This window comes from Mercenaria mercenaria, chromosome 9 (assembly GCF_021730395.1).
Source record: "Mercenaria mercenaria strain notata chromosome 9, MADL_Memer_1, whole genome shotgun sequence".
Lineage (NCBI taxonomy): Eukaryota > Metazoa > Mollusca > Bivalvia > Venerida > Veneridae > Mercenaria > Mercenaria mercenaria.
Genome location: NC_069369.1, coordinates 72,618,016 through 72,631,607, shown reverse-complemented (window position 1 = coordinate 72,631,607; position 13,592 = coordinate 72,618,016). Strand labels below are relative to the sequence as shown.

The 13,592-nt window shown below is 32.9% G+C and overlaps 1 protein-coding gene across 3 annotated transcripts in view; it reads left to right on the top strand.

Annotated features, from left to right (window-relative positions):
- The window catches only part of LOC123547447 (matrix metallopeptidase-21-like), an 82,457-nt gene that overhangs the window by 45,281 nt on the left and 23,584 nt on the right, over window positions 1–13,592 (top strand). For 2 of the 3 annotated variants that reach the window (XM_045334570.2, XM_045334571.2), the window contains exon 2: window positions 7,321–7,889. In XM_045334570.2, coding sequence (XP_045190505.1) covers window positions 7,725–7,889 — 165 coding nt within the window. In that variant the 5' untranslated portion in view covers window positions 7,321–7,724. Of the gene's footprint in view, window positions 1–6,575; window positions 7,101–7,320; window positions 7,890–13,592 lie in introns of those variants that run through there. The other variant, XM_045334568.2, reaches the window with a different exon arrangement.

Sequence of the window (13,592 nt, the reverse complement as noted above, 5' to 3'; positions counted from 1 at the left end):
TTTAGATTATATTTGGATCATCATACTACACATAAGCACAATTCTTCAAAACTATCCGTTCATAAATTATAATTGTGCTTAAGAAACGTATTGTTACAACAGTGTGTTTTGATAAAACTAAGCGTACTGTCATCCTTTCAAAGAATCAAATGAAATAACAAAAGTGGCATAGTCAATTAACGCTTGTTAAAAGCTAACATTTCATTATATTTAAAACTGTAAACTCTGTAATAAACTTTATGGTGCAGTTCCGTACTCTTTCAACTCAGGATTCTAAATAACCTGTTATTATTTCCTACTCACACATAATCGTTGTCTGAGATCCTCGAATACTTTCTCCATGTTCGAAGCCCTTTAAAATCTCCACATAATTCCGCTTGTAATACTTAAACTTATTGCGTTCACGTGAAGAACGTGCTAAGCGTTATGGCTTTCTAAGTATGCATTGTTCAGAAATTCTACTAAATACTGCTAGGAATGCCCCTTGTTGTGACTGTGGGTGGTTAATTGCCTATTTAGACAGCCGTTATTGGCATCGGGAACTACTTTTTTATACTTTAAAGCCGCGGTATCGATACCTATGCGCAAAATTACTTCATCCTGCAAAGGCTTAAGCGCTTGTCTGGGGGAAAAGTGTTTCATGGTTGTAAAATATGTTATCGCGCAAGGTCACGTTAAATGCGTTTCTTATGACGGTGGTAAATAATAGGCAAAGTAATAGGCCGATAAACTGTTTTTGATTGAAAAATCTTTAACAATACATTATTCTATTATTACGCCATGCTGCAAATTACGTTCCTTCTTGTGTGATATTGCAGAGATATGCGCGTAAAATTCCCGTAAAATAAACATAATATAAATGTAAGACATCCTGAATACGATAGTTTTTAAGAAGAATGTTAATGCAGAAATCTACAGTCTTTATTTTTTCAATTAGTATAATTTTATATTGAACACAGATTGGAATACAACCGTTTAACCGAAAGTATGTAATTGTCATTACCTTCTTTGGAAACTTTTTTTTCAAGCACAAACATATGTTTATCATGAAAAACAGTAAGATGATATTTGTATGTCGATTTAACAATACACATGCACGTTCCTTAACGCATCTTCTTATTACTCATTGTTATGGACTCCACCCTGTTAAATTACATAATAAATGTCCAATCAATTAACTTCAACACGCAGTACACATACATCCCCTCCCTGTTTCAGACGTAAATGCTCTAACAACTAGTTGTAAACGTTTGTGGCGATAACTTCTCCTGATTTCCGTGCTCTGACATGAGTATCGTGATTTTCCCGAATGTGAACAGATTTTAATGCGTTGACAAAGCGAAGTCTCGCAGTCTTTGATGATCGCCTGTGTTGTGTATTTGCCTAATGGCAAATCGTCCTACCTTTTCTGTAATGACATGTACGTTATTGGCTTCTATTGTTCAGGGCCACTGTGGTCTCTGAATTCTTTCGTTGCGTAATTTTACGGCGGTAACAAATTTCAAAAGTCGGTCATAAAGAAATAAGTTAACCTGAAATAATATAAGACTTGAAGTCGATATGACTAAAATGCAGATTTTTTAAAAGCAAACTTATGATAAAGTTCAATAAAACAAATATTTCATAATGGCCTTGTGACGGTTTCTTAGTGTGTCGTTTTGGCCCACTGGTCTACTACAGGACCATTTTAAAATACGTGTAAAGCATCCTGCCTTACTAGAAAGATGAACAATCTATGATTGTGATTAAATTTTTGGGATTACTATCTGTGATTGGCTGCCAATTATAATTGATTTACCTATTCAATTGCCTTATGATATTGCGATAATGTTAAAAACTTTAAATACACAATTTTAAATGAAAACATTGGAAAAGGTGTACAGTTATTTTCAAATCCTATGCAGAATGTCCATTTATTTTCAAAGCTTTTTTAAATCAGTTTTTCGTGTACTTTACAAGATACTTGGAACAAGATTTATATGCTGTCATTAGAGCCTTTTACAAAATGCAATTTTGAGTACATTTTAGAGGACTATTTTAACATGAAATCTGGGAGGCATGCTTCACAACGCAAAAAGCAATGCTAAAATTTTTAAACAAAATATAGAGGCTTTTGTTTGCACAAGGATAAATCAACGCAGGAAATACTCCAAGCGTTTCTGGTTTTGTAAGCGTTTATAAATACTGGAAAAACATAGAAGACATTTCTAAAAATTTACGAAAGCTAAGATGCAGTGTTTGCAATATCAGCAAAAAAAAGTAATAATTTAAAAGCATTCAGTGCGACGTGCCAAATGTCTCAATCAAATAATCGGATGATCTTCCTTTTATCTTGCCTTACATCAACGCCTTTTATATATCACCTGAAACGCTCGAATATGCAGACACTGCGATACAATCTATCGACAGTTTTATGTTTGTTTTGACTGTAACCTCAGCTCACACAGTGATATCGTACGAGGTACGCAAAAACCACGTTAAATGGTAAGAGAAACACTATTGTATCATTTGCAAACAAGAAAAAGTCGTGCAAATAAACCTTTTTTCTCTCAGTGAATAATTTATATGTATCATTTTGGGCATTGAGTAACGGAATAAATTCCTAAATCTCGACACTTTATTTTATATTAACTTTTTACAATCCTAAGTTTTAAGCAAGTCCCATGCAAAGATTTTGACAGTTCATATCAAAATGTTTGATACTTTTACCAAAAGGGTACAAAACGTTAAAAATGATATCAATAACGTCGAAATAACAGGCAGCGCCTTTTTTTTCTATTCTGCAAAAACGTTGTAAAATCCGTACTGTAGTTTGCATTTAGGAAGCTATTATATTATCTTTGCAATATAATATATGTACGGAAGTGTTGTAGCAAGGTAAGGGCATAATCTAAAAAGTAAAATTTCTCAGAGTATATTAGAAGAAAAAACTCCTCTGTATCATTTATTTTTATTTTTTCTTTATCGAACTATTTGATTATTTATTGCTATTTTGGATACAATGTAACCATTTAAACTCTTAAGTAGTTTAAACAAGTTGAAGCCATTTTAGTCCATTTCGATTAACAAACGTTGAATGATCCTAACATTTAAACTCCTTGATAAAAACATTGCACAGGTCTATTTATCAACGCGCCCCATTTTTTTGATCGATTGGATTTTTAAGCTGAATGTTTAGATATATTTAAACAACTTGTTTATCTTATATCAAATCAGTCCTTTTAAGTGTCGAATGACTCATTCAAGTAAGTTTCATTAAAGAAAGTGTCGCTGTGAAATTTCAAATTTAAACTCGTCAGATATGAATGAAAACTTTACATCAATGTGTTTTAAAACAGAACAGATACTTTATTAAGACTTGTACATACTGCATCGTGTAAAATGCATTTTCTTTACAAATATAATGTTAACGTGACAAAAAATCATGACATAAGAAATATAGTACATTTATTATTTTAAACTTGAATATAATTATATATATTATACATAGAAAACAAGTGGAGAATGAACATGAAATATTATCGTTCGACAGTTAGAAGTGCATTTCTAATAGTTAAAGCTTCTTTTACACGTCTAGATAATTGAATAAGTTCGGCTTTGCTATTTGAATTTAGGTGTATAAACTTACACGCTGATGGATGTCTGAAATATTCAATTTTTAAGTGTTTCTTTTGTAAAAGAGAAATATAGTATGTCTTAAATGTAGCTCTCTCGCAATGGTCCGACCATTTAGCTCATTTTGGTAGTGCAAAGTACTTCCAGCTAGGAGGTCATAAGTTCGAATCCATTGCGAGGCGTAAATTCCTTATAACTCTTGACTGGGGCATTATGTTTAAGGTGCCAGTCAACATCAAGGGAAAATTGTTAGTTGCTTGTTGAGGACAGGTTAATACTGGTCACTGGTTGTGAAAGTGACAGCCTTGAAATTGAAATAAACAGACAAGAAGGAAAAGATACCTTAGTGGGGGAGTTGTTCACTGTTATGAATTGATGCTGCCTTCGCCAGTCACGGATACCCGTAATGGATTCCCCTCCAAGAAACAATTGTCAGAATGGCATTACAGCTCAAAATAACTTAACTTTGATGCTTACTGCGATTGGAGCAAAAATTGCTAGGCCGGTTGACAGTTGAAGCTATATAGAAATGTTGTTTTACGCATATATGACGCCGTCACATGGCGTTCGATGAATTGCGCCGGTTGGCGGCCGTCATTCCTTCAGTAGCAACTACGACAGAGATGTTCCAACAATCTGTTAGCTTCGTCCATGATGTGGGAAATATTCTCAAATATTCTACACAGTTTTAATCTATACTTATATAAGTATATACATATGTAAAACTTCTTACAAAAAATCCAGTTTGCTGACAACATGTTACATTATCACACCTGCAATACACGCTTAAATTGGCAATCGTTTAAACAAACTCATTTCATTAATATTTAAAAATGCAACAAATGTATGAATAAAAATCTTCCAATAACTTACAAATCGGTCATACTTTTGGTTCATTCATAAACCACAATAAACTAATATTTGCTTAAGAATGGCAAACGTAATGATTACTTCTACTTTTCGCTCGCCAAACAGCGCAATGCAAGGAATAATGCCACATAATATCAACCAAAGTACATGGATGTAATTATTATGAATGGAAATTAAAATATGCTTAGCTTTGCAGCCAGCCGTAATTGCATTTGCTGACAGTATTTTTAAGACAAGCTAGGCAACACGGGTATTCTCACTTATCTTTTACACCTTGGTTATACTAGAGTAAACACTCATCCCAATGTAATGTTTGATGTTAATACAAGATATAAGTGAAGTATACGGCCAAAGTTTGTAAGATATCCATAAATGTAAAACCGCTAATACCGGCTTTCATAAGACGGGGTTTCATTCCGAGTTTATTTAAGAGGCGTGTTAGTGACGTATTCCTTTATGAAGAACCTTTTTATGATAGTTTTGGCCGTAGGTAACCTTGTTTTTTTCTTATACAAGGTTATCGCTGAGGGTATGATGTGTCGATTTAAATAATGACGTGTACGATTTATGACGTCATAAGAGTTGATGATTACAATTTGGTTTTCGTTACGTAATGTGGTTATAGCTGAAAGTAACAATAATTTGTTTCTTGATGTAGCTCGCGGGTAGTTTAAAAAACGTTTATTTCTTTCTTCGTTTTCTTAGAGAGCCCTTTTCTCTCTCTATATATGCAGCTGTATATCTTGTAGTAATATCACGCCCTGACAATAAAGAAGTCTATGTATTTAGAATTTGTTTGTGTTATTGATATTATACAAATTAGTAAGGGAGAGTAATTTTTTGCGGCATGTACACATACTACATCATTTTTCTTACCAAACTTCCGCCTTTAAGGGAAAATATATAGTAGAGTAAGAATAATGATATAAATCATGATGTTATGAAAATTTCAAGAATGTGCTTTCATGCATTTTGACTGTTTAAAATAATGCAATTTTAAACACTTGATTCTATATGTAATCTGACAACTTGCTTACACGCTTTCAGCAGTAATTGCATTACTATTTTGTAGTCCACTAATGTTTTCTTTCTTTCGGCAAGACATAATATACCATAAGCAGACGACATTTTAGCAGACATTTTTTCCCAACGAGCTTTTATTCCAGAATAAGATGTATTTTATATGACTGTTTATTTCAGTTTTGGCTGACATCTCTTAAATAATCTTGTATTGGCGGGAAAAAATGACGTACGATTTCGTCTGCGTTCGATACAATGTCTTCTGCGGAGAAGCTTCTTAGCTGTCTGCTATATTTACATGCACTAAAACAGAGTAAACATTATTTCACTATAACGGAGAAATATTGAGATTTATTTTGAGAAATCATCTTGGCTATGACATTTAACCCCGAATGTTGCAGACGAGATGGTTTCTGAGACGTTCTCGGGCTTTTATAGATCATTTGGATGACTCAGTGTTGTTCTGGTTAAAATATGTCGTCTGCAGATCGGCCAGGGATTTCCTCGATGGAATAAGATTATATTATTATAAACGCACATTGCATCCCCTTTAAAACGGAAACACCTGATTTAGATATGACTTTAAAGACACAAAATTAACGTACACATGCGTTAACATTAATAGCATTAAAATTATATAACGCACACTATAAAAAGCAGTCATATTTCCTCATCTGCTGTGAATAGATGCGAGAGCACGTTTAAATTTCAAAAGACATATCTGTTTCTTATTCCAAGAGTTTTAACTTGGAATATAATAAAAAGAAATTCAGCTCAATATTAAAACAGTAAAAGAAATAAAATATACAGATTTAATATAATAAAGAGTATGTGAAAAAAAAAACGAATAAATATATCAATTATCTTGTGTTTATTTGAATACTTATATAAGAAGAAACATAAGTGACAGGCAAGTGTATGTTATTCCGATGGCCGAGTTTGACTAACAGACGAAGTCTGTGAGATAGACACGTACATTTTGGCATTATTTCCGCGCATGCGCACTGTACGTGAGCTGATTATAATTAGATAAATGTACCACTTGTGTGATTACTGTTATTTAGTCTGTAGATATAATATCATATTGTGTCTAACTCTTTACCAGTAAACTACAATAACAGCTTAGCTTTTCTACGTTAACATAATAGCCGGTCTGATAGATATAGTAAATTGCATGGGAAAACGTTAAACGAGTTGCGGTAAAGTCGTATATAGTAAATGAACACTTGTAAACTATTGAATTTTGTAACTTACAGGATTTTAATTTAATATAGTAAACATGTGATACATGGATTGAAAAAAAAGAGACAATGTTTACGTGAAATAAATTTGAATAAGTTGTACATTAAGTTGTACATTAAGAAAACAAGAATTTTTTTAACACTTAAACTTGAAAATTTTAAACATGGTGAAAGGGATACTAGATGTGAAATGTATTTTATGATAAATCCGTTGACGAAATGAACACGTTTTGCTTACAATTAGTTCAAGATGTGATGCTGATACTAGTTTTGCAGTATTGGAATGTAACTTGGATTAATGCAGCAGGAAAATAACCAAACCCAACACACAGTTTTATAGTCATTAAATGAACGGTATGTTTTTATTGGACACTTGTTTAAGGCACTTATACAGCCACGGCTTAAAGGACACTTGATCTTTTAGAGAAATGATTAAAATATCAGGAAACCGAACGTGGTTGTGAAACTATGAGGTGGAGACGTTATTATTCATGATTTTCAATCACGATAAAATTAGTATATAGAGTGTTATTTATATATCTGGGATTGATTTTTTTTATTTCTGTGTTTACAGGGGTGTGTGATTCCATGTTATATAAAGAGATGAGCTATAATGCACGAGATAGCACGAGACTTGCACAGAGAGAAGAAATTTTGTAAACGCTGTGATATATTTCTACTTGGATATTCAAATGTTTTAATAATACAGTGTCAAATGTGAATAACATATGGATATATAACGTGAAACAAAAGTACAAGGATATATCAGTTTCTGTGCTATTAATGATTAAATATATATGAAAATATAAGAACACTGGGAACAATTTTATATTGGGATATTATGTTATCCAATATCGGTCTGGGTCGACAGACGATCGTTCTGAGCAATGTACACCATAAATCATTTATTATCGTAGGAACAAGTACTGCAATTACTGGATATTGACCTGTTGGATATTATCCAAGACATTCAAGACTATGGCCAGTGAATGGTATAACCCACTAACCGCCTTCTGTTTATTTTCCGTGCTGCTGGGGTCGAGTCTAGGAGAGAAATTCTACCAATACCGGGACCATAGGGATCAAGCCATGTATGAAAGACATAAATCTTCGTTGTCAGTCCATAACAAGATCGAAGCTGAGGTATCTATTACATGTTCAGAAAAGTCTTGATAACTCGAATCCTTTAAATTAAATTCAAAGTCCCCTTTAAATCGAATTCAGAGTTTTCATTCCATTTGAGTTAAACTTTTAATTGTTTTCTTGGAAATATTTGAATTTTTCAAGCACGTTCGAGTTATCAACTTTCATTACATCTTTGTACTCAAAGTTTCTTTTACACAAGATACCGAATAAGAAGGGTGCACATACAATAATTGTTCACAGAACAGATGACAAAAAGTAGATATAAGCTAGATTTATACATGAACATAACAGCTATTGGTAATATCCCATAATATTTTGGGTTCTACAAAGATTAAGATTACATAAAGTACTAATTGCTAAAAAAGTATGACCACTAATTTTCGATTAAACAAAAAAATAATTAATGATTTATTAATTACTTAAATGTTCTCTACGCGACTCGCCTTTTCTAGCTTTTGCGAATATTAGAACGATACATGTACTGAAATTTTTGACAGTGCATAAAAAGATATTTTGAGGCTGAAAAAAAACATACGTGACAGGTATTCGTAAAAAGGGTTAAAGAATCCAGATGATCAGATCCGTTACAACGAAATGATATTAAACAGTGCGAAAACAAGGTAGATTTTAAGACTGGCGGAAACCAAGTATGATAAAAATGCAAATCGGGTCAGTTTGAGTGTTCAACACACACTTTCTGCCAGTATATACTATTTCTCTTGAAGATACTTAAGATCGGCAAAAACAAATAAAACAATAAATGGGGAATTTATAACGTCACTCAGAGTGTCTCTCAATATTCAAACAAATGGTAAATCGGTTATTTAAATCGTGACTATAATATTGGGATTTCAATGCATCGTATCTTTCGTTTAAAACTGCATCGCATTTCGGTACATTAACATGTCCTAATCAAATTTACATATATTTAATGAATAGGGGAAAATTTGGTGGCCAGGGGAATTTTTCCTTATCGTTGATACGAAACGTGTGTTGTATAAGAAAAATAAAACACATGTTTTCGTAAGAATATGAATGACAAACGCGAAGAAAGTCTGTTTAATAGATGGTACATGTTTTTCACATTAGCGTAATTTATTAAAGAAGTGTAAAGTTTATGATGTTAGTCTTTGGCAAGCATATTGTAATATTTCTTTTGTATCTTCTTTTAAAACAGAATATTACGAAACAGATGTTTATATCTCATCTTGGAAAGGTCGACTACATAAGCCTTAACAGACATGTGTATAAAATCATATAGGTTTAAATATAGAAAGAAAGTGCGTGCGACCGTTTACATTTACGATTGAAACAATTAAGTACATTGCTAGCTCATGTTTCGAACGATAAAGTAATAAAGAAAAGGTCAAATGCATTACTATTTCAAAATAATGATATTTCATAGCAACGCGTAATGGTACAAGTCGATATTTATATGGATTTTACTTTTCAACATCCTTGAGGTCAGTTTTGAAAAAAGAGAAAAAAACCTTAGATTCTAAACAAATCGCCGCTTAATGTCAAAGCTAGAAGACATTAGCGTGTTTGATATATTGTGTATTAATTAGCAAACGTGGCCTGACCGTTGTTTCTACAAAACATTAACCGCATCCATTAAGAATACTTATGTAGAAAATATTGCATATTCATGCCATGACTAAACAAAAAAAAAAAATAACGACCTAAATTAATACCCGTACAATAACCAGTATATGGCTAATTCCAAATTGTTCATGATTGTCCAAATTTTAACAATACCTAATATATCCTATTTCAGTTAACAGCCTCCATTTTTATGTTTAATTGAATTTGATAAAAGTAGCAGTTTGCGGTTTACAACACACACTCCGTCGATTTTATTACTTCAACAAGTATTGCCTCATTAAGCCTACAGGTTCCCCTTGTGTGAAAAAATATCAAGCAAGTTGTTTCGGTGTCATATCAAAGTTGTCTGTAACCGTATATATGCAGCAAATGGGGTACATATTTAATTACCAGAAAAGACCCCGAACATGCGTATTTTATGAGGGTCTGTACATTACAAGCATCCTTTCCCATTATTTGTTATTAATACGATTTAACAGTTTAGCATGTTAGCCAAGAGCTGTTACGCGTTTTCTGATGCCAGTGGTACTTAAAAAGTACTGGCTCAAATTCTCTCAAAATCGCTCTTCACACACGTCATTGTTAAATACCGCACAATTTACTATAAGATATATTACAATAGCTTGTTAATGCAATTTTTGTGGTTTTGAGATTTACATGACATAAAAATTGCAAATCATGTGGCGTAAATACCCATTCAGAAATGTTCTTTCTTTCATTCAAACATGATAACTATCAACAGAATACTATCAAATTTGTAATCTGACCATTTATTTGACAATACATATCAAATTTTACAGTATAAAGGCATAACTGTTGCTTTTTTGTAGTTAAAATTGTTGTCGCTGACCCATAGAGCCCTTAATGCTTCAAAAACATGTTCATTTTTAAGAAATAAAATGAATTTATTCATAGTTAATTTACGTAGTAATAGTTTACGTTCGTTAAATATGTAGAATGATTCATAGACCCAGCCAAATAGATGATGCATACACATAAACAACTTCTGTGTCATTCCCTTTCGTTTTTTTTTTGTGATTTTTTCTTTCTTTTTTCTTTTTTGAGAACAAGTGTTCATCTAAGCATAATTTATCTACCTGTAGTAATTAATATGTTGGGTGAATTAAAGCTGTATGGACAGTAGTTATCAGTCATTCACTCTCAATCTATGCATCCATTATCAGTTATCTGTTGCTCAAGCAATAAAACAGGACCGCCAAAAAATCAGGTAAACTTTTTTCTAGCTTCATCAAGGAATATGAAAGATGATGTTGATTTCGCAGATGTATAAATCACTTTTTTTTTAATCTACAACATTGTCTGTTAATACAATATACCAGCAATTTAACAAACAATACATGCGGGAAAAACAATTAACAAATAGAAAGGTGAATAAAGAGACAAGAAACATATAATATAGCAATTTATGTCCATTTTATTCCCGTTATATGCTTTCATGGGTTTCAAAATGAATAAAAACTTCTCTTCATGAATTCAATTTATTTTTTACAGCTGTCGTTTTATGTAACCTGTGTTATGACTATTGCAAACCTTTAAGACCCCACATAACTTCGGAAGCCTCCAGACGGGACACCGTACTCGCGTGCCTACGCCCTATCAGACGTATTTTACGCCGGTTGAAAGTGTTATTAATGTAAAATGGTCCACATAACATATAATTTTATGAGTCATACAACTAAAGTATCAGACGAGTCCCGCATGGATTTAAGAACGGTCCTATAAGAGGTTTTATTCGCTTAATTTGATAATACCCTAGAGTACAAAATATACGTATATTAGATAACGAAAAGATGAATGACTCATTTTACCGAATTTAAGATTGAACATTCACTGGGTGATAATCCGGTCGTAGTTTAAATACAAGCATATAAAAGACATTCTGTTTCGTAGTGGTTCATTATTTCTTGCAGTATATATATTTATAAACATTTTCTATTCGATTTCACTCGGTTACAGCCATCACTAGACACCAAATTAATCATGATTTAGTCATATAGCTAGAGTGTTATATGAATGGTATTAAAAGGGTGCAGTGGGAAATTGGCATATCTCATACAAAAATTGATAGGTCCATTATTTGCTTATAAGTATGACTGCATATGACCTTCAAATAATATTGATTGGTAGTTATTCTCTTGGACGATCATTTTTTCTAAAGCAGACAGTATCGTTTGTGCCGCTTTGATAATTAAAATGTAGGACATGCAGGGAATGATAATTAAAATGTAGGACATGCAGGGAATAAAATAGTTTGCATATCGGTCAGCTGATCCTTGATCTTTTATCTTTATCATTTCTCTTTGTACTTCCAGAGTTGGTCTCACATAGCTTTAAAAATCTGTCCGGGACGTAATTTTATAGAGATTGAAATAGTTTGAGATGGTCCCTCATTGGGTAATTTTATGGAGATTAAAATAGTTTGAGATAGTCCCTCATTGTTCATGAAAACCACTTGTTACCTAAAAAGCACTGCACAAGACTGGCTCAGGAGAATTCTGCCTCATTTCTGCTTGAATCCAGCAGCGGTAAAAGTGAAGCAGATGTTATATCGAATGAATCAACGCTAAGACAACTTTCGTTACTTTATCAGGTTTTTCTTGATCATAATCCGAGACCTCCCTAAGTGTGCTGTATTCTGTCAGACAGATAGTTTTTCAACTGTCAGGTGTAGGTTTGTTCCAGATTTTTATTCTTCAACATCACAGACAGGTTGTAAACTCAGATATTAGCACCCCGATGTTATTTTGGCAGCACTTTCGCCCAACTTGATGTAATGTTTGCACTAATGACTGTCTATGAGATCGTAGTGTTATTGTTCCAAAACGCATGAGTTTAAAATTTCGGATACTAGATTAAATGAGAAATCCATATGCTCTCTAAAGGGAGAATTTCCTGATATAAGAAGGGGGAAAATAAAGAAATTTATTAAAAATGGATGAAGAAAGTATGTCATGTATTTGATTATCTCGGGTTGGCATTTTTTTGTTTAAAAAAGACGGAATTCATTATTTAAGTACATCTTTTAGACACAAACACTCTAGAATGAAACTTTCGTTCACACGATTGTATAATTATTAGGTTTTATAATTGTACATACACGTATAAATGATGCTTACGAGTGCATATTTTAGTTGGAGAAATTGTCGTTTGATCCCGTTTATGAGACATTATAAACTGTACGCACAAAAAGCAAAAAGTGGTAATAGTACATCAAGTAATGTTTTCAAGGTTCGTCAGAAGTTGTAATTTAACGTCTTAATAAATATATAGAACAAAAACCAACATGAAACAACCTGCACGGAAGGCTAATCACATTTTGTACTTAGCTTGAAACTCATTCTAGACGGGAGAATATGTATTGCAAAGCACCGAGAGTTCTATCAAGTTTACTGCATATTTAACTTGTCTTGACATAAATTATTGTGCAGAATTACAAACCCGGAGCAAATTTCGGTCAGGCCTTGCACAAACGCATACTCATTTAATTTCAAACATTTGAATCACGGTGTTTCCATTATTGCCAGTCATGGTGGTCTCTAAGAGGGTTCGTAAAGGAGGTTGTCAAAAACAATTTACTCTTACTACCCGTAGTTTTACTTTTTAAATTCTTATTTTTAAATTATTGAAATTATTCTTTGTTTAGCGCCGTATTTCAGTAATATTACGGCGGGCAGTTAGAATAACAAGTGTTCTTGGATTCTGTACCAGTACTAACCTGTGTACCGCAAATAACTGCCAACTACTCTATATGAATCATCGATGGAGGCTGAAATTACTTAAGACCCAAAGTCTTTTATCAAATCGTCTGGAGAACATACGCCTCACCCGTGGACCGAACTCACGATCTCGTGATCCGTAGATATGCACTTTTCCTATTGAGCTATAAAGCGGGATTTTTTATACTGATATACTGATCTTAAAATATGACCCCAAAATATGGCATGGGTAGTCATTATAAGAACTTGGTCATGGAATAAAGTACAGACCCCTAAGATATATCAGTAACCTTTGTCGCTGAGTGGTTAAGGTCTATGTGGGCTCGAAACTTCGTTATTTTATAAGAGAAAGCCAACC